The sequence below is a fragment of the Onychomys torridus genome, chromosome 18, assembly GCF_903995425.1.
Source record: "Onychomys torridus chromosome 18, mOncTor1.1, whole genome shotgun sequence".
Classification (NCBI taxonomy): domain Eukaryota; kingdom Metazoa; phylum Chordata; class Mammalia; order Rodentia; family Cricetidae; genus Onychomys; species Onychomys torridus.
The window spans coordinates 31,966,562-31,989,138 of NC_050460.1; the positions used below are offsets into that span (position 1 = coordinate 31,966,562).

The 22,577-nt window shown below is 42.6% G+C and overlaps 1 protein-coding gene across 1 annotated transcript in view; it reads left to right on the forward strand.

Moving 5' to 3' along the window:
- The window catches only part of Vwa3b (von Willebrand factor A domain containing 3B), a 103,529-nt gene that overhangs the window by 67,376 nt on the left and 13,576 nt on the right, over nucleotides 1-22,577 (forward strand). Inside the window, exons 13-15 of the mRNA XM_036167150.1 lie at nucleotides 10,826-10,944; nucleotides 16,918-16,968; nucleotides 18,196-18,397. Of these exons, the coding sequence (XP_036023043.1) occupies nucleotides 10,826-10,944; nucleotides 16,918-16,968; nucleotides 18,196-18,397 (372 nt within the window). The remainder of the gene's footprint in view (nucleotides 1-10,825; nucleotides 10,945-16,917; nucleotides 16,969-18,195; nucleotides 18,398-22,577) is intronic.

A 22,577-nucleotide genomic window follows, 5' to 3' on the forward strand; every position in this document is an offset into this window, starting at 1 on the left:
AGCAACACTGGGCCCAGGTGAAGGCTGCTGTGGAGTCACGGTGATGGAACTGGATGAACCGTGGGGGGCTGAGAACGCGTCCAGAATGATTCTTACAATTTCACCCACACAAAGGCTTCAAAAGCACCCTGTGGAAGAAAGACTGTTTAACAATTGGTCCTGGCAGGAACTGGATATGCCCCACAGAAGAATGAAATTAGACCAATAGCTCTCATCCTAGAGAAACAGCAATTCAAAGTGGACCAAAGCCCTTGATTTAAAATGTAAAATGCCAGAACTGCTAGAGGAAAACACAGGGAATGCGTTTCAAGTCACAGGTGTAGTCAAGAATGTTCTGGACAAGACTCCAGTAGCACAAGCAATTGGCTCAGGAGTCAACAAATGGGATGGCATGAGATGAAAATGTTTCTCCACAGCAAAGAAAACTATCATCAGAGCAAACACACAACCCGCAGAATGGGAGAAAATTTTTGCTGTACTTCAGACAGGAGGTTGATGTCTACAATATATAAAGAACTGGAAGAATTAAACAATAAAAAATGAAACAGCCCATTGAGAAATGGGATCATGGAATGAATAGACAGTTAACCAAACAGGAAACAGAAATGGACCAAAATAAATATTTTTAAAAGCCTTCAACAACCTTAGCCATCAGGGAAATGCAAATTAAAACTACCTTGATAGTTCCATCTCACCCCAGTCAGAATGGCTCACATCAAGAAAATGAGTGCCAGCAAATGCTGGCAAGGATGTAAGTGGGGGGACCCTAAATCTCTGCTGCTGGGAGGAGTGTGGAAGTGTCTCTCAAAAAAAATGTAAGACAGGACTATGGTATGACCTGGCTATAAATACCAGAGCACTCTATAGCCTACCACAGAGATGCCTGTAGCTCCATGCTTACTGCTATATCCGCCATATCTAGGAAATGGAACCAGCCTAGATGTCCATCAATAGATGAGTGGATAATGAAAATGTGGCAGATATAATAAATGGTATATAACTCAGATGTTTAAGAAAAATGACATTTACAGGAGATAGATAGATCTGGAAAGTATTATGTTAAGTGAAGTGATCCAGACTCAGAAAGACAGTAATCACACATTCTCATGTGTGGATCCTGTACCAGTTACTTTTCCGTCACTGTGATAAAGGCCACAACCAAAGCAGTTTAAAGAAGAGAGAATTTTGGCTTATGGTTCCCGAGGGATGAGAGTCCATCATGGTGGGGAGGCGTGGCAGCAAGCCACAGACAGCAAGCATGGCCGGAGCAGGAAGCCAGGAGCTCGCATCCTTTCCTGCAAGCACAAAGCAGAGAGAAAAATAAAAACAAAATACAGGCGGCATGATGCTTTTCCTTCCAAAGCCCACCTCCAATGACACTTCCTGTAGCAAGGCCACATCACCCAAATCTCTCCAAACAGTGCCGCTAACTAGGAACCAAAATGCAGAGACCACAGGGAACGTCTCATCCAAGCCACCATAGATCCTAACTTTTAATACTTATAGTATGTAAATAAAGGGATGTGAGAATAGATGTGAATTGAGGCTAGACAGGAGAAAATCGGTAGGGGCCCAGGAGGGGAGTAAGTTATCAAGGAAAGGCAGAAGGGCAAGGAGGGCGTAGGACACATGACCCTTAAAGGGGGCTACTTGGGAAGGGAAGGTGGAGGAGGCTGACAGAACGTGAGGGAAAAGAGGGAGAAGAAACAAAAACAAAATGCATTTTGCTTGAAAAACACCACAATGAAACTACTGCCCTGTATGCTAATAAAAACTAGATTCTGGCCGTGATTGTTATGAAGGAAAAATTCGGGAGGAATCCTGATCTTCAGGACATTCTAGCACTTCACAGTTAGAAAGCAAGGCCAAAGAAAAGGGGATGAACATTTTCCCATGGACACCTGTGTTTGTGTGCACCGCGCATTCCCATCACAAGTGTCCAATCGAGACAGTGCTCTGCCCAGACAACTCACCGTCGTTAACAGAAGGGCAAGAATTCAAAGGTGACTGAGGTAGGCCATAAAAAATTCAATCTCATCTCCAAAGCACAGTTTATTGTCTTTAAAATTTTAACTTTTTTTTGTGACAAATCATAACTTTATATGTTTACAAGGGCATAATGTGATGACTTGATATTAGTTTACAATGTGACATGATTAATTCAAGCCGTTCAGCATATTCATCACCTTGCTTACCTGTGGATTTTTTTTCTTTTCTTTTTTCTTTTTTCTTTTTTCTTTTCTTTTTTTTTTGGAGCTGAGGATTAAATCCCCAACCCACCTATGATTTTTTAAAAAAGATTATGTATATGCATATGTGTCTGCATGTATGTGCATGTAAGTATAGTGTCCACAGAGGCTGGAGGAGGGCATTGGAGCCCCTGGAGCCAGAGTCACGGGTGCTTGGGAGCCACATGACATGGGTGCTGGGAACTGAACCAGGGTCTTCTGCAAGAACAACAATGCTCTTAGCTACTGATCCACCTTTTTTTTTTTTAAATGATGAGAGTGCATGAGCTCACCTAGATGTAGAGTCTAAAAATGTGGAACACCTAGAAGCAGGGCGCGTGCTGGATTCGGAGGCTACAGTGGAGGGAGCGAAGGGGACGACAATGGGGAGTTGTTGATCAAGGGCACAAAGTTTTAGACACCCGGGAGGAACAGTCGTGTGACTTCAGTAATAACGGAGTATACGCTGCGAAATTTACTACAAGAGTAAATTTCAAATACCTTCTATTGGAATCTTTTATTCCCTAATATTTCCTTAGACTGGAAGAGACCCTCAGCTATACATGGGAAGAATAGTATAACAATGTGCTAAAACATCTCCCAGCTTATTAGAGAGATTTTCTTTTTCAACTTGAAATGACCATTTTGTGGAAGAGATGGAGCTGGCAAGCAGGTGGGCCTGGATCTGATCTCCCTGCGCTGAGAATTTTAACGGGTTCCCCTCTGTTCAACACGTGGCAACATCTGCTTAGGCCAAGAAGCAGGGTCCGGTTGTATAAGGACTCTTTGTTTCCTTCATGGCTTACTTGGGGGATCTCTCCTCTTCCAAAGCACAATGCTGTTTTGCTTTCCAGCGCCCTGGACCAGTAGCAAATTGTCACCTTGGAAATGAAGCACCAAGCAGAAAGGTTGCCCTAGCAACTGTTCATGACAAGATATAAAATGGGCCAGATAATTTTATCTTAGCTCTTTCAAAAAGATGAATTCATCACCAAGCCATACACAGAATAAAATTGCTTTAGCCATTTGATGAGCCTAGAATTCAGAGCTCTTTATTGATAATTGCTTTTAAAAAAGAGATTGAAATTATTTGGGAAGATTAGTCTGCATTATTGCAGAGCTGACCGCATCCATCATCATCTTCTTCTTCATCATCATCTTCTTCTTCATCACCATCATCATCATCATCATCTTCATCATCTTCTTCATCATCATCATCATCATCTTCATCATCATCATCATCATCATCATCTTCATCATCATCACCATCACCATCATCATCATCATCATCTTCATCATCTTCTTCATCATCATCATCATCATCTTCATCATCATGTCTATTATAGCATCCCATAAAGGCCTTCTGCCTTGTCCTCTGGGCTCCATGCATAGCTTTGTGCCTTTGCACACCATCCCTGTCATTTTTTCCTGGAGGAACATGACAAGGTCCCCAGTCTATCCTATGATAAATACTTATCATGTACTAGGCTCTGAGGAAAGCATTTGATGTCATTAAAGTGTCTGCCCTAAATCTTAGAGCAACCTGTGAGGTATCTATTCATTTCATCACACAGTTGATAGGAATATTAGCTACAAAGAAACCAGGGGTGTCGCTTAAATCATATTTTCCTGCTTTCAAATATAGGAGAATTTGAATATCCCCAGCATTTAGGAGGCTAAGCAAGAGAACTGCTGCAAGTTTGTAGCCCAGCCTGGGCTACATAGTGAGGTCTAAGCCAGCCTGGGCTACATAGTGAGGTCTAAGCCTGCCTGGGCTACATAGTGAGGTCTAAGCCTGTTTGAGCTACAGTGTGCAACCTTGTCAAAAACACACTAGCAAAACAAACAAACAAACAAACAAACAAACAAACCAGACATCAGACATCCCAGCAAACAAACAACAAAGACAGGAGGATTAAATATAAAACTACTGATTGGAATGTTTAAAATTTTTAAATGACAGCTATCACAAGAGCTATTTACATATCCATCACACAGAAAAATGCAATGATATAGATACTAGAAAAGAAGCAGTGGAATGCCAGACATTTGTTCTGATCCATGCGTGCCCTTTTGTTCTTCCCTTTGGGTTTTAACCACAGCAAGGTCAGACTAAGCATAGGAGAGTTTTGTGCCTCTCTTGTCACTCAGGTGTCCTCAACATCACTCAATGCCAGCAAAGGCTTACTGACTTTTTCTGTTTCCAGTTTAGAACTAAAATGTGAACAGCAACCACAGTAACACATGTTCATGGGTTTTGAATGATCTCATTGACATACCACTTTGCCAGTCAGTTCTGTGGCCTCGTCTTCATTTTCCTCAGAGCTTACAAAAACTTCCATTTGAAGAGCATACCTTTAAGATTCAATGTTCAGCGCCAGGCGGTGGTGGCGCATGCCTTTAATCCCAGCACTTGGGAGGCAGAGGCAGGCAGATCTCTGTGAGTTCGAGGCCAGCCTGGGCTACAGAGTGAGTTCCAGGGCAGGCTCCAAAGCTACAAAGAAACCCTGTCTTGAAAAACAAAAACAAAACAAAACAAAAAGAGATTCAATGATGCTTAGCAGTTTCAACAACTGTGATTTCTAGAACACCATTGTATTTAGAAATATGTCCACGTGAGACTCACAGAGCCCTGCATTTTCATTAGACACACCCAATCATAGCTTTTTCTTGCCGAGTCTGGCACTGAGTGCTGAGATATTTATTGGAAAACACTGAAATTCATAAATTTGGTCTAGGTTAAACAGTGAAATTTATAATCATCAACTTCACACTGTTTTCTCAATTTCACATTCTGGGGTTACTTCTAATGTCACTAGGTAAATTCTGATTTGTGTTAAAAATAATAGCTATGTGCATAACTACATGTGATATTTTCTTCATTTAGCATCTGCTCTGAACATGTTTTCTTGTAATGATGGTTCTTGGATAAATTTTAATAACACTTACTAATCTGACTTGTAGAGCGGAAGACATGAACTGCTCTTCCTAAAGGACCTGAGTTTGGATCCCAACATGTATGTCAGATGGCTCACAGCTGCCTATGCTTCCAGCTCCAGGGGATCTGACGCCCTCTTCTGGCCTTCATGGGCACCTGCACACATGAGCTCATGTGAAATAGACATGCAGGCTTTCACATAATTAAAAATATCTTTTTAAAATAACATGTTAAACTGTGACAACTTATTGAACTATACCTCCCATCTTGGAACAACTTACATGGAGTTCTGAGAATATTCATTTCTCTTTGTCTTTCTGATGTCACTTAAGAAACAGTGCTGGGTGGTGGTGGTGGTGGTGGTGGTGGTGGTGGTGGTGGTGGCGCACGCCTTTAATCCCAGCACTTGGGAGGCAGAGGCCAGGCGGATCTCTCTGAGTTTGAGTTCAGCCTGGGCTACACAGTGAGTTCCAGAAAAGGCGCAAAGCTACACAGAGAAACCCTGTCTCTAAAAACCAACAAATAAATAAATAAATAAATAAACAAACAAACAAACAAACAGTAGCATACACATATAAAACAAACCAAATAAGAACTTGACCTTTTCTATTACTGTGTGAAAGTGACATGGTTTCATTTTGATATTCAATTATTTTACCATGATTGAATAAAAAAATAATAGAGCTCTTAAAAATAATTTTCACATTACTCATATTCAGTAAACCTCTCCCCCAACTGTCCCATGCCTCAATTTCTAACTCAACAAATTTGGCAGAATATTAACTTTCACATTTTACAATATATCAGACCGCTAAAAAAATGTTTTGAGACTCTGTTTTAGTCTTCCGTGTTATTCAATAAGTATTATGCATGTATTTATTATATGTTTATATTTAGTGCATTTATTATTCCAACAATTTATTATTGTGTGTGTTATGGAGGATAGGGCACATGTGTCACAGTGTACATGTAGAGGTGAGAGGCGTAGATTGTGGAGTAGATTCTCTCCTAGCTTTATGTGAGTCCTAGTGAATTGAACTTACATGGACAGATTTGCACAGAAACTGCCTTTACTCACTGAGCCCTTTCAATGACTCCCAATAAGCAATATTTACAAACACCAAATAAAGAGCTCTGGAGAGATGGCTTAGCAGTTAAGAGCACTGGCTTCTCTTCCAGAACTCCTGGGTTTGATTCCCAGCACCTACATGGTGGCTCACAACCATCTGTAACTCCAGTTCCGGAAGATCTGACACCTTCTTCTGGTCTTTGCTGGCACTGGGCTCACACATGGTGCACAGACATACATGCAGGCAAAATGCTCATACATATAAAATATAAAACTAATTATAGCTCAATGGACAGTTTAGCTTGCCATATAGCAAAAACTACAATTAAATGTATTTGTCTATAATGGAATTGAGTGAAAACATATGTAGAGAATCCCTCTGTTATTGCTGGCAGAGAGTGAGGACAAATTCTATTGCTGTTGTTGTTATAGCAATATTTTCATGAAGCTGTTTTCCAGTTAATGGTCCAAAGTATTACATATAAGATTGGGAAAATTATAACTTTAGTGCAATTTTGCCCATCTATAAATTTCTACCGCTATGGTCTCTCTCTCTCCCTCTCCATCTCTCTATTCCTCCCCATCTCCACAAACCACACCCCACATACCCGTCTAATCTACCTTTCTTGTCATTAAGAGGTGGTTATTAATATAAATTAGTGCCAGGTTATGGTGGCGCATGCCTTTAATCCCAGCACTTGGGAGGCAGAGGCAGGCAGATCTCTGTGAGTTCGAGGCCAGCCTAGTCTACCAAACGAGATCCAGGAAAGGCACAAAGCTACACAGAGAAACCCTGTCTTGAAAAACAAAAACAAAAACAAAAACAAAATATATATAAATTAGTGAGGACTCTAGTTTTGCCTCAGAGAACTAAAGTAGATGGTGCCTTGGGGTTCCTCTTAGTACCAAATATTGTCTGGAAGGATTCCCCCGCTGAGTTAGAAACGTACTAAGGAAGTCATTTTCAAGGGGGCTGCGATCACTTGCCTCTATTCCCTTCCAAAATGAGCCCTCAGCTTCCTCATGGACCCCACTTACTCCTCCCAGATGCTAGGCAGCCTGACTGTGATCCCCTAAGCCCTGGAATGGCCCCTTGTGACACTAAACTTGACATCATAAAGGGAGTGAGCGTATCATCTGGCCTCCAAGTAACCACCATGTTGTAAAAACTAAGACCAAGGACTGGAGGTGTGTGGAGTATGACTTTGTGTTTTCCTAATCCTGCGAGCAGGAAGGAAGGAGGTGGTGTGCACAAGTCAAATTTGAACAACTACGCTCAAGTCCATGATGGCCATGCAAGGCATGAAATCTAAATCTACCAAAGAGGGAAGTACAATATAAATTTGCCTTTGGTTAAGTAGGTGACGTCAAGAGGCAAGATTTTTGTCTAAGCATTTTCTTAGCACTGATTTATCATTGGACCTTAAACAACGTAAACTAGGAGAGACACAGAGACTTCCAAAGGGGTGCTTTCCTACCAGGATACAGAAAACATACCTGTCTTTTATCTTTGTTGGCACTGATTTTTTTTTCCTGTAAAGTTTTGTTAGTGCTCTATTTTGAGGGATGATTTTTTTTCTTTTTTTTTTCCTTTTTATTTTATTTTATTTTTTACAGACTTATGCAATCTTCAGTTTCAAAGCCCAGGCATTCCACCTTTAACCCCCTGTTCTCTTTCCTTCCCTTTGAAAGGAGTGTTCAGGAGCCACATGCTGACTGTGTGGTTTATAAGTAGCTGGTTGAACTCCAAAGCTTTTAACTTCAAGCCTTTCTTTGCCATTTCATAAATCTTTGCCTATTTTGCTTATGTGTGTCCTAATGCTTTAATTCTAGAGTATATATATAGTTTAAAAGAATGAAACAGTAAAATCATTAAAGTCTTGCCTACCTCCTGTAATTCCCAAGTTTTAGATGTAACTACTTTTGCTCATTTAAAGCTCAATGTTATGCATGTTTTAGACACTTTCTTTATGTTGGTTGGTTTGGTTTGGTTTTGGTTTTTCAAGACAGGGTTTCTCTGTATTGCCCTGGCTGTTCTGGATCTCACCCTGTAGTCCTTGAACTCACAGAGATCTGCCTGCCCTTGCCTCCCGAGTGCTGGGATTAAATGCATGCATCACCACTGCCTGGCTTGTTTTAGACACTTTTAAAGGTAGTTAAGGAATTGCAAGTAATATAAAGACCCCCATGTCGTCTTTTTTGATTAGTTCCCCTCCCTCTTCCCTCAGAGGTAATCCTTAACCTGAGTTTTTGCATATGCCTCAATACAAAAATACTAAACCATGCTTCTAACCTGAAACTATACTGTTAAAAAAATATTACAAATGGTACAACCTTTATTCTGGGGACTGGGAGTGGAACTTGGGAGGCCAGGCTATTGTTACATCTTAAGACAGGTTAGCAGCCGAACCTTTGAACTGGCTGCAGACTAACCCTTCCCTACTGTGAGAGCTGACCCAGCGGAAAAGATCCTTAACAACTGCACCCTCTGCACAAGGGCCCAGACCCTCCCTGTTCCCCAGATGGCACAGACAGGCTGTGTCTGGTCCTTCTCTCATCAAACTGCTGACTTCAGCCAGCACCAATCACAATTGTTAAAAATGGTGTCCTTCCAACCTTTTTGCGGTTTAATGCTTAGACAAAGCCACCAGTTAGGAAGCCTCTGCGCACACACTGCCAGATGTTGCTTCGTGTGTGACCCTTCCTCTTTGATTCTAGTCTTCTGACATTTCTATTACTACACATTGGAGCTTCTCAATACCTATCCAATACCCCTCTCTCATCCCCCACTTATCTGTGTTCTTGTCTGTGGGGGAAGTCCTTACATGTTCACCCACTACACAAGCCCTTTTTAATTGATTACACCTAGTTTCAACTTTGTTCAACCCATGAAGATCATTTCTTTATCCCAGTTCCAATGTCATTCTTCCAAGATTTAAAAAAAAAAAAAAAAAAAAAAAAAAATTGCGTCCATTTCTTCTTAGAATGTCGTCGGTAAGTTCTTGTAGGTCTTGGAGCAGCCTAATGGACCCCAAACAATAGGTTCTCATCCTGGTTGAGCGCAAAGCCCCAGACGAGCACAGCCAAGAAAGAGTGAGGAGTGATTTCTTCTTTGCAGTGGATAAAGGCAATGGAGGAGGTGTTTGTACGCCAATACCCTCAAAGGCTTGGTCCTTGGTTGTAAGGCTATGTGAATGTCCCTTTTTGCTAGTCAGTACCTTCTTCCAAGGAGGATGGCCCCTTACATAAGGCTGACCTCTGTCACTGAGCCCAACCTGGACCCTTGATCTCCAAAGCACTCATAGTCCCACTTAGTTCTAGGAGCTGGACTCTCCCTGCTGTGTTATCACTGGACACAGAGCTGGCAGCAACCCATAGCTTCACCCTGACTCACCTGTAACTAAATCCATGTATAGTTTCTTTCTTTCTTTCTTTCTTTCTTTCTTTCTTTCTTTCTTTCTTTCTTTCTTTCTTTCTTTCTTTCTTTCTTTCTTTCTTTCTTCCTTCCTTCCTTCCTTCCTTCCTTCCTTTTCTTCTTCTTCTTCTTCTTCTTCTTCTTCTTCTTCTTCTTCTTCTTCTTCTTCTTCTTCTTTTTCTTCTTGTGCAATTTTAGAAGCCAGGGAATATAACAGCATGAACTGCATCACCTTGATTGAAAGTAAAAAGTAATTTTTTGGCACCTGAGAGCTGGCTCAGTGGTTAAGAGCACTTGTTGCAGCCGGGTGGTGGTGGCACATGCCTTTAATCCCAGCACTCAGGAGGCAGAGCCAGGCAGATCTCTGTGAGTTCGAGGCCAACCTGGTCTACAGAGCAAGTTCCAGGGCAGGCTCCAAAGCTACACCGAGAAATTCTGTCTCGAAAAAACAAAAAACAAACAAACAAATAAACAAACAAACAAAAGAGCACCTGTGGCTCTTGCTGAGGACCTGGATTTAATTCCCAACCATGGTAATTCCTAACCACCCATAACTTTGGTTCCAGGGGATCTGATGCCCTCTTCTGACCTCCATAGACACCAGGCATGCATGTAGTGCACATACATACAAGCAAAGCATAATTATGTATAATCATATGTGTGTGTGTGTGTGTGTGTGTGTGTGTGTGTGTGTGTGTGTGTATGTTTTTGAGACAGAGTTTCTCTGTAGCTTTGGAGGCTGTCCTGGACTAGCTCTGTAGACCAGGCTGGTCTCGAACTCACAGAGATCCACCTGCCTCTGCCTCCCGAGTGCTGGGATTACAGGCATGTGCCACCACCACCTGGCGAGTTTCTATATCTTATTGCCTACTCTTAACCAACTTGATAGGCGCTTCTAGAGATAACACTCAGTTATGACAAGGGTTTCCTGGAACAATTTTGGGTTTTCTTCTGTTGCTTATGTTTTGTGGTGGCGATTTTTAAGATGTATAGCTTTTCAAATTGAAAAAAGAAAGGTTGGTAATTGTATCTTTTATTCTTTTAAGAATTACTATATAGTCTACTTTTCTATGCTTATAGTGTGGTTTTTATAGTCAGAACAGCATGTACCCACGTAATACACATTGGAAGGCTTGTGTGGACCTACTTTGCTCTCTGTTGACGTTGCTTTGCAGGTGTCCCCTCTGGCACACATGTGCGATGACACCAGTAGGATGGTACTAATTAACCCCCAGGGAGTCAAATTCAATACCTACAAGCAAAATGTGGAACAGGCCATCAAATCCTATGAAAAGTGAGTATTCTTCCCAAGTACTCCCAATAGATAGTCTGGTTTGGCTTCTTTTCTCTTGTTTTGGCTTAGATTACTTCATCTGAAACAGCAATTTTCAAATGGCCCAGAATCAACACAAAGCGATAGCCCATGCGTGGCCCTCCCGGGTGCTGGGTAAGGCTCCTGAGCTGATCTTTCCAACAGTTTTACATAAACCACCTCCCCCATCCTCAACTCTGTAGAAATCTTGTGTTTCCAGGAAACCTTCAAAGTTGTCCTCCTAATGCAGTGAATTTGATCACACTGGTACCTAACAGTTTGAAGAATAACTAACAAATGCCACTGCAGAGGCACGGCCACTTCTCCTACTCAGTCCCCTCCCCTCTGAACAAAAATAATCAGGAAAACAAATGCTGTCCAACCTGAACTTGGGCAGATTTTCCTTTCTTGTCACATTCTCCAAATACAAAACCAGTGTGCACACAGAATTTACACGATCTTGGGTATTATGAATATTCCACAAGTGATTTTCAGTATGTGGGAGGGTATGCCTTGATTACATGCAAATGCAATAGCTTTTGACATACAAGAACTGAGTGTCCATGACCCTGATAAATCTGTAGCCATTAAAGGGGCTATCAGTCCCCCATGAACACTGAGGGGTAACTCTATAAATATAGATTATGGTTTACATGTTTTTGTATCAAGATGATGATTATGTTGACTACAGAGAGAATTCTACACTCAGTTCAAAAGTTGGAGCCTTTCCTCTGGGACAGGTGGCCTGGCTGTCACCCTTCCCCACAATCTACACACCTGCCTAGAACTAGCCCTTAGTGTACACACTTAAGGGACCTCTGAAGGTGCCCAGCTTCTTTGGGAAGCTTACTCTAGATTCTGGAAGCTCCGCAGTTGGGTTTTAGTTACCGACATGTGAGACGTGAGAAGGGTAAGTAATAAAGCATACAGAGGTTAGTGATGTGGTCAGGTCCCTGCTGACCTGGCCATCACAACTCAGGGTGGAGTGGGCCTAGTGTGTACTCAGAGCCCAACTCCTGCCCACAGGGAGCCACAGCTAATCCGCAGAAAGGTCTTGTCCCTCCCCTTTATGGCTCTCCAATCTTCTTCACATCGCCCTCCTGTAAGGACTGGTACCCCCTCATGTGGGCCCCGTCAGTGGTCTTTATAGCGTCGTCAGCACAGGGTGAGATCCCTTATCCAAAATGAAAGGGTCAGGAGAATTTCAGGTTTTCTTCTGTATCTTTGAATATGCATAAAATTGGATACCCTTGGAATTGGGCTCAAGCCCAAACATTTTTCCCCCACTATTTGAAATAATTTCATGCCAGAAACAAAACTGTATGGCATGGGTGAGATTTCCTACTTGTCACACTGGCACTCAGAAAAGTTGGGATTTAAGGTGTTTGGGGATTAGTGATGCTCCACTTGTTTTTCTCCATCTTTCTGTCCTCCATCTTTATCTTGGTAGCAAGAGGACCTGTCCTGAGCTTCCTCCTCTCCCTGGGTCTGGTGCTTACAAGAAGTCCTCCCTTTAAAGGACTGTTATTCTGCTGTCCCTCAACTGGTCCTTTTTCCTAGTGGCCTCCTCAGAGAGGACTCTCCACACCCCTTCTAGTCACTTCCCTATTGTGCCCTTTGTTGGACTCCCAGCTACTGCCCTGTGGTACTGTAGCTCATTGACAATTCTGGTCCACTAGTGTACAGCTGGGCCAACCTTGTTTCCCCTTTTGTCTAGTTGTACCAGAGGCCTGTGCACTTGACTATTTGAAATTTGTTCGAATTTGATGTAATTCCAGTTTGGTTATTAAAATGTTCAAATTTGATTTGAGTATTCAAATGCAATAAAATTCCATTCAAATTCTAATGTCATTTGTTTGAATAATTCAGATACTTGAGTGCTATAATGACTTGGTCTGTAAACATCTGGTACAGAGCCACAGGCTAGAGCTTGGAGGTCAGGCAGGGCTTGCATGTTTTGTCCTTAGCCCCAACCAATGCTTAGTTTTAGGCAAGAGAGTAACATTCTTAAGAGCAGGTAACTTATTTGCAGAACCCACACCACAGGGCTGTTGGGAGGATTGTATAGATCACACGTAAGAAGCATTCCACGTGGATCTGCCTTCCATCCCAAATCTGTTCATCCTAAAATAACCATGACTATGTATAGCACAGTAATCCCTTGGCTCTTTCTACCATGCCGACATTTTCCGAGGGTCTCAGAAAGGAAGGAGACCCTATTCCCAGGCAGAACAACACTCCTTGAGAAAAAAGCCAAAACACAGAGTAAATGATTTGTCCCTGCAAGTAACTCTAAGAAACTCTTTTGCTAATGCTAGAAGAGTATTGTTGTTACACGTTGAACAAAAACTCCTAAAAGTTCCAAACCTCAGATGCATCAGACTCCAAAATTTTTGAGTGCCCATAATGATGTCACATATGGTAACTTCCATTCCTGATCCCATGTGAAAGACCACAGTTAAAATGTTGGTGCATATACTAACAATTGTGCATAAATTTATTTCTGGGCTGTGTGTATAAGGCAGATAGGAAAGCTAAATAAATTTTGTGTTTGGACTTGGGTCTCACCCTTATGATATCTCATTATGTACATGCAAGTATTCAAAATATAAAATCCCAAACATTTATGGATAAGAGATATTCAACAGAATCGGGCAGTGGTGGCGCACGCCTTGATTCCAAACACTTGGGAGGCAGAGTCAGGCAGTTTGAAGCTAGCCTAGTCTACAGAGTGAGTTCCAGGACAGGCTCCAAGGCTGCACAGAGAAACTCTGTCTCTAAAAACCAGAGAGAGAGAGAGAGAGAGAGAGAGAGAGAGAGAGAGAGAGAGAGAGTCAACTTGTACTTTCAGTAATAATTTTTACATTAATGATATTAGCTTTAGTATGGCTGATGTTTAATATTTAAGTTTATTCATTTAATTAATACTGGGTTTATTGCTTTGGTGTGTATGTTAAATTATTTAATATTAGTTCAGTAGTATTAATAGTAACAATATTATACAGAACAAAAACTTCCTGAGCCTTTGAATTCAATAGTGCTATAGAATTTTATTTGTAGAAATGTCATTCCCATTTTTGTATTTTATCACATGCAACTTTCTTGTCATGTGCAAATCATGAGTAATGGACGAATACACCATCCCACATCCACTATCACAACTCTGCGATGTTTTTCTCCAAAGTAAGCCAATGTCACTTTGAAAATAAATGGTATTATACATCCATAAGTCCATTCAAGCTAGGGATGACCAAGCAAACGGAAGTTCACAGGATGATAGAAAGGAGCTATTTTAGACACAGTGTCCATGGGTGGGTATCTTTCTGTTCCAGAATTTCAAGAGTCTGGGCTTTGTGTTTCTGAACAAAAGCTTGAATGGTTCTAGGGCTGCTCAGATTCAGAGCAGTATTTTTTTTTTTTTTAGCTTATTTTGATTGCCAAAGTCAAGATTACAGTTCTGAAATCCACAGGAGAAGTCTCAGTTCTAGTCTGGTTCTGGGGCCATGCTTCTACGACTCTGTTTAAGGTCTTCTCTTTCTTGCTGGTCAGATTTATGCTGTGCCCAATAGTCATGCGTTGCTTTGTAGACACGTCATTTCTTGCTACAGCAACCCCGTGGATGCACACGAGCAGGCGGGGTTATGGGGCTGGACCAGCTTCAGAAAGGCCCTCACATTCAGTGCCCTCCAGGTGCCTCAGGGCAATGGTCGTCACACACTCTTGGTGGCTTTGCCATAATCACCCCCACTAACTCAATAAAGCATTGAAATCTTACAAAACATGTGGACAAGAGGGGACACAGATGTGCCTCTGGGAAATATTTTCTAAAGTATTGAGTTCGAATTCGATCCATGCCAGCTAATGGGACCCACTGGACCCACAGTAGTAGTGGTCTCTCCGTGTTCCCTGGCTCACCCTTTTGATCCATCCAGAGGAGAGGAATACCTCGATAGGTACTCCTGATACTTTACATATATTTCTTCTTCGTCCTCTCAAAGCCAGGGATGGTGCTGTTGGCCTTGTTTTACGCCTGAGAAAGCAGAGCTTCAAAGGCTTCTGTCTCACAGGATCGCGTAGCCCAGGTGGTGCTGGTGCTGAGCCTGACCCCAGATCTGTGCTGTACTGAAGTCCTTTTCTACACACACCCCCCACACCCCCCACACCCCACCCCCCACCCCGGCTTCCCACTACACTGAGTCAGCTTTCAAGTTTAGATGGAGGAGAGTGTCAATTGTAGTTTAAGAAAAGCACAGAAAACCAAACAGTCTTAGAAGTCCTGATCACTGTTACATGAACGAAGTGACTGAAGACACCTGGTTTCCTAATGGAACCCCCAAAGCCAAACAAAACCTTCAAGGAAGACCAAAGTACTATCTGGCCTACTTCTCTCTTCCCGACTCTGTGTTTGAAATCCTTTTATTTTACTTTATTTTATGAGAGTTTTGCCTGAATATGTATGTCTGTGCACGCCTGGTGCCTGTGGAGGTAACAAGAAGGCATCAGATTCCATGGAAATAAAGTTATGGATGGTTGTGAGCCACCATGTGGATGCTGGGAATTGAACCCCAGGTCCTCTGTAGGAACAACAAGGGCCCATAATGGCCGAGCTATCTCTCCAGCCCCCACTCTTCCTGACTTTCTGCCATCACTTACAGAGTCTCTGCCAATGTAAGACACAGTCCATATGCTATGCACAGACCAGCTCACAGAGTCCTCCTAACTGCACCAGGAGGGGATTCTCTTGTCATCCTGAGTTGATGGGAAAGTTGACTATGTCCTAGCCCAAAGTCTCACAGGAACGGGAGAAGCTGAGGTCTGGGCCCCAGTACTGTGGCCTTTCTCCCATATGAGCCAGCCTTGTCTTGCCCTCCCAACCCCTCCAGCCTCATGGTGGACAAGTAGGACAGAACAGCATCTCCACCCAAAATGTATTCTCTGCGTGCTGTGCTGATGCCAACTGGCCTCAGTCGTCAGAAGAGCATTTCCTGTGGAAGACAGTGTTCCCTACTCTACAAGCTTTGCAGCCAACATTCTGTCCCCTGCTGTCCACAAAGCCCGAGGTGATGGTGTAGTATCACAGATTGGGCTGGATCCATTGAAAGAAGCATAGTTGACTGATGTAACAAAATTGTAACATATATGCACGTGTATACAAGGAAAGGAGCCACTATTCCAACTCCCTTCCTTCTTGGACAGTGGCTTCTCTCTTCTCTGAGGATGTGGTCAGCGAGAGGCTTCTGTTCCCCCACTGAAAGCTAGCTGGGTGGAGGTTTAAGGTGTTTTGCCCGGCTCCCCATCTTTCTACTGCCATCCAGACAACAAGGTGGTTAGACGGGATGATTTGTAGCATGAATCCTGAATGTATGGCTGATGGTCTCATTAGCTTCCTTTGCTCTCAGAATCCAGGCAGAAGAGTGTCTCCAGAAGGCAAGCTAAGAGTGGTTTTCCTTACATTTTCCTTAGGGATAAATCTGTAGCGCCTGAAACTTATTTTTTAAATGTAATTTGTATTGCATTTATCATGGGTGCTTACGTGTGTGCGTATGTGGAAGACAACTTGAAGGGGTCAGTTTTTATTTTCCACCATGTGAGTCCTGGGAAGTCAAATTTGGCAGCAAGTACCTTTTCCTGCTGTACAGTCTTGCCAGCCAATGAGAAACAACCTAATGCAGAGATGATGAGGCCCAGCTTGCTTACAGCTTTTACTTGAGGGCAAAGACTTCCTTAGTGTTTGACACTGCTCCCACCCACCCTCAAGACTTCCTCAGTGATGCGTAGGAGGGAGATTTGCCTATGTGATCTCTTTAAGTGGATGATAGTGGTGTGGTCCAATAATAGTTGACAGCTGACTTGGGCTTCCTTTTGCAAACCTTCTCAGAGCCTGAAGTCAACTTTTTTACTTGAAACAAGTTATTGGTCCTAAATTATTGTTACTGTATTTTTTTTCCCCAACAGACGCTTAAATAAAATTGTCTGGCAAGCTCTGTCTGAAGAGGAAAAAGAGAAGTAAGTCATTCCGTTCCTATCTCCCTTTTGTAATGCCAAGGAAATTCACATAACCAAAATCAACTGTTTGAATTGTGTGTTCCAGTGGTATTTGGAGTGTGTAACACCCCCAGACACTCATCACCCCAGAAAAAGACTATTACTTACCCATAAAGCAATTATTCCCCATTACTCTCTTCTCCAGCCACCGATGACTCCAGTCCGCTTTATATTTCCATGAATCTTTCTGGATATATCATGTGAAAGAGCATACATGTGACACTTCTGTTTCTGTCTTCTGTTACTTAATGGGAAAATCCAACATTTGCAAAGCTCATGAAAATTGTAACACATATGCACATGTACACATACACATATGCATGTACTAAGGAAGTTATGTTACACACACACACACACATCTGATTATCTATTCCCACTGATGATCATTTCAGTTGTTTCTGCTTTTTTCGGCTGTTATGAATAACGCTGCTGTGCTCACATGAGTGGACGTTTCGGGATGAACACGCTTTTATTTCTCTGACATATACAGTGAGGAGTCGGTTTACCACATAGTAATGCTGTGCTTCAGCGTTTGAGGAGGCTCCAGGCTTGTAGGCACACCACTTCACATCCCCACCACCTCTGTGCGAGCATTCCCTTTCTCACTTTCCCGTGTCCTCACCGTTGGCCGCTGCATGGGCGTGATGGTGGTTGCCCATAATCCTAGTGCTGGGGAGACTCATGAGTTTGCAACCAGCCTGGGCTACGTAAGGAGATTCTTGTCTCAAAGCAAAAACAAAAACAAAAACAAAAACAAACAAAAAACAAAAACAACAACAAAAATCCCAAACCACTGGGTGTGATAACGTGTTACTTAACTCCAGCTGTACATGCTGATAGATGTGTCCTTAGGCAGTTTGCCCCATGTGAATGTAACCTAAGATGGCTGTATCACCAGCTGATGTAACTGAAGGACCTCCATGATATAGCCTCATGGCTCCGAAAAGTGCCAGGCTCATCTTCCATTCGTTCCAAGGACAGTTCCTAATTATAACTGATCTTTGAGAAAACTGGAGCTTCGGGGGCTGGAGAGGTGGACTTGAAGGCGCAGCTGCTGGCTCTGGCATCTGATGTCTGTGTCAACAGATGATTCTCGGGAGTTTTCCTGAGAAACAACACTTTTTTTTTTTTTTTTTGCCTTATTATACATATCTTTTCATTTTGTGGGTGCCTTTCTTTGTTTCTCAGGTTGGATGCAAACAAACCCATACAATACTTGGAACACAAGGCAGTTTTAAACAAAGCCCTGGAACGGCTGAATTGGCCCATTTCGTTGAAAGAGCTATCCATGCTGGAGAATGAAATCTTGGTTGGGAAAATGTACATCCAGCAAGCTATGGAGCTCCAGGAGGCCATCAGGAAGAACTGCACCAGCAAGGCCTTGGAGGAGGTGGGTTCCGCAGAGTTCTGGTCCCGTGGCCTTGGAGGAGGTGGGTTCCACAGAGTTCTGGTCCTGCGGCCTTGGAGGAGGTGGGTTCCACAGAGTTCTCGGTCCCCGCCCCTCCCTGCTATCTCCCACCCACCACACACTGATTTCTAAGAGAGTTAAAGGAAACACCATTTGATTTTTAACACCTTATTTTTAGAATAAGGTATTTTTCAATTGAAAAACAAAACTGAATCACAGCATTTTATCTTGATGAGATGCCCGAACTTTGATCCAAGTCAGACAGATCACTCGCCTGAGATTGTGTGTGTGTGTGTGTGTGTGTGTGTGTGTGTGTGTGTGTGTGTGTATGCTACTTAATCTTTATGCTGTCTTGGATAGTTTTTCACATTTCTTTCAATGTTCATATTTTTTATATCTGAAATAAGAGTATTAAAAGCCTGCTGGGTTGTTGTTAGATAACAACATTTGTGATTTTAGTATTGAAAGCCCACAAAAATGCTGTCAGTTTTTAAAGTAAGAAAACAAACCTAAAAAGAAAACCAACTCATCACCCAGTTAGCACCATTTAGAGTGGCTCCTATTGGTCTTTTCCCCCTCCTTAAATAAATCTTTTTTTCTTTCTTTTGGCATAGTCAGGATGTCTGTAGTATTTTATAGTCTGCCTTGAACTTAGCATTATTTCATACACTCTCTGTATTCTCGCCAACTCTTCAGACTGACGTCATTGGTGGATGTATACAGGATGTGTTTAACTCTTCACTGAGCTGTCTGTCTCGTTCTGGTTGGTCTGGGTTTTTTTGTGTATTTATTTTTTCTCTTCCTCTTTCATTTCCATGAAATGAAAAGAAGCGGTGCGCACCGTGATTTTGTGAGCATACCATCTTAGAAGTGGCCTTTGAGGACCACGCAGGCCACGAGGCACAAACACTGGTGCTGTTAAATAGCAGTGCTGGAATACAGCAGGCCTCTCTGACTGCATGTAGGTCCTTGTAGCTGCGGGGTAGTCCATGCAGAACCCCAAGGCCTAGATAGTGTCTAGGGAGCTGTCAAAGGTCTGGAAACCGTTCCGAGACAACCGACGGCATGGTTTCTTGGTTAGCGTCAGCATCTGTCAAATGAGGCAGGGTTTGCCTGGTTTTAATTCCCATAGCCACTATTTTAGATTCTTGTTTTTGTTTTTAATTACTCATATTTATGTGTAGCTGCATGTGGGTTTGTGCATGTGCGTGTGGTACCCAACACGGGTGCCGGGTACTGAACTCAGGTCCTCTGCAAAAGCAATCTCCTCTCTCAACTGCTGAGCCGTCTCTCCAGCCCCTTTGCTTCCGTTGTTTTTCTTTATTTTTTTCCTCCCCAAATTACACTTTCCCTCAACGTAAGACCCTGTACCTTCTGTACAGAATGCAAAAAAATCTTTTCAGGAAGCATTAGACGTCTATTAACTTTTTCAGAGAAACTTCTTCAGAAGTATTCACTGCATCCTTGTAAGGCACCCTCTGGCTACCAACATTTCTCCATTGACGGGCAGGTGCCAAAGGACACCTAAGAATCCAGAGGATGAAACAAGAATTACCTACTTTTCTCTGAAAATATGTTCTTCTTCTACCTCTTCCTGCCTTCTCATCCTTCCATTTACTAACTAAAATATTTATGAGTGTCCCCAAAGTGCCAGGTGTGATGGTAGACACCAGTAATGCCTAGAACACAGGCTAAGTTCTGTCTCATTTAGATGGGGAGAGAGAGAATTGTCGGATCCCAACCATGGATTTTCTTATTCCAACTGTGCAGACTCTGCTGCCTAACAGTGGGATTTGATAGCTCTTTATTTATGCTTTATATTAAATTTTCAATAGGAAATGTTGTGAATGGAGTGAAAAGAAGCCTCTTATGAACTAGGACAAAATATGCTAATGAGCTTGCCTGCAAAACAGACAGCCAAAGGCTCATTGTTTATAGACTATGAATTAATTGGACTAATTGTTCTACTTCTTCACCCCCTTTCCATAAACTGAATTTCTATAATTTCTTCATTCAGAAACACTTGTTAACTCACTGTGAATGGGAGTGTGCTTGGTTGGCACAGGTAATCACAGGCCTGCCTCATCTTCACCCTTCCTGAGGTCTCCTGAAGTGGTACTGGGTAGTGACACAAATGAGGATCTGGGAGAAGATCATTCTCTTTCAGTTTGCTCAATTCCAGGGCATCCAGCGGAGACAAGACAGTAATCACATGCTGGGGCCTCGGGAGAAAGTCTGAACTGCAGACAGATTTGGAATCATCTGCATTACCAAGATGGGGCGGGGGAGACCATAGAAGGGACCAGGCCAGGCAAGTTAGAGAAACAGGAGGCTCAGTTCAAAGAGCTACAGTGTGGGAGCGAAGGGGAGGAGGTTCAAAGCCCTGGCAGTCAGGCAGCCCCAGCCATTATGTTGCTATAGCCAAGCCTCTCTAAGCCTTAGAGTTTCCTTGAATTCAAATGTGAAAAATCAAAATGCCAACCTACAACACCCATATGTCCTTCAGACAGTAGGTGGTACTAAGTGTTAACAGGAAACTTATTCAACACGTACTAACCTTTATGTTTCTTCCATTATTAAAATTATTATCACTGAGCCAGGCATGGTGGCTGATGCCTTTAATCTCAGCACCCAAGAGGCAGAGGTACGCAGATAACTGTGAGTTCAAGGCCAACCTGGTCTACTTGGTAAGTCCTAGGCAAGCCAGGGCTCACATAGTGAAACTGTGGTGCTTTGAATAAGAATGGCCCCCAAAGGCTCATATATTTGAATGCTCAGTCACCTTAGTATGTGTGGCCTTGTTGGAGGAAGTGGGTCACTGGGGATGTGCTTCAAGGTTTCAAAAGCCCAGGCCAGGCCCAGTGTTTCTCTCTCTTCCTTTCTGCCTGCAGATCAAGATGTAGCTCTCAGCTAATGCTCCAATGCCATGCTCCCCACCAACATGGTAATGGACTCAGCCTCTAAAACTATAAGCAAGCCCCCAATTAAACAGCTTTTTAATTAAAATTAAATTAATTTTATTAAAATTAAATTAAATTTAAAAGCCCCCAAAACATTAAGAATACATTTCTTTTATAGGATTTACCTTGGTCATGGTGTCTCTTCACAACACTAGGACAATGACTGAGACAGAAATCCTGTCTAAAACATGTGTATGTATGTATATGTGTATGTATGCATGCATGCACATTCAGTGAGTGTTTGAAACATCATACAGAATGGCGTCTAAAGCCATTCAGCTTATCTAGAAGCAGCTTGTTAATGACAACATTCAGGAGAGTGTCCGTGGAATGGAGGGAACAAAAGCCTGTTTGCAATGAGCAGAGGGTGAAGAGAGGTCAAGGAACCCAGTACAGGAAGCAGAGGCTGTAATCCACAGATCTTCATCCGCAAGACAAGGAGGAAATGATGACCAGAACTTGAGGCATAGGCAGGTGTGTGGGAAGACATTTAGTTTGTATAATATGTCATGAATTCACTTCTTCCTCCAGCAGCATTTGTAACTAAACCTTCCATTTCATTGATTTGAGGGTCCCACATGCCCAGCAAATCACCCTAAAGAAATCAACAGGGGGAGATCCTGACATCCTGTTTCCACAGGTTCTTCCTTTTTTATCATGACCTTCTGCAATGGAAGATTCTGTACACTGTTGCCTTAAAACAATACTTATTATTACATATGATATTTCTGAGACTGTTTTAATTCTATTTTTATCATGCCCACTAATTTGATGTCATAGCACACTAGTGGGCCAAGGTCCAGGGAGAGGTACTTTGGGGGAAGCAAAGCTCCAGATAGCAAAGGCCAGGTTACAGGCCCTTTAAGACCTTGAAGTGAACAAAATCCATAACCCACTCAGGTCACTTTGCCCTCTTCATACATATGTATAGTATAGTCTCATTTTAAATTCTTTTAGCAAAGGGCAGTGACTTGGAACAATGGTTCTAAGTTAGAGAAGAAGAAACTTTCAACTCCTAAGACCCCTGGAGATAGATGCTTGGCTCGCTGACCATGTAATGGAAAAAGAAACCTGGAGTCTGAAATTCTTAAAACCTGGTGGTGGCACACACCTATAATCCCAGCACTCGGGAGGCAGAGGCAAGTGGATCTCTGTGAGTTCGAGGCCAGCCTGGTCTACAGAGCTAGTCCAGGACAGGCTCC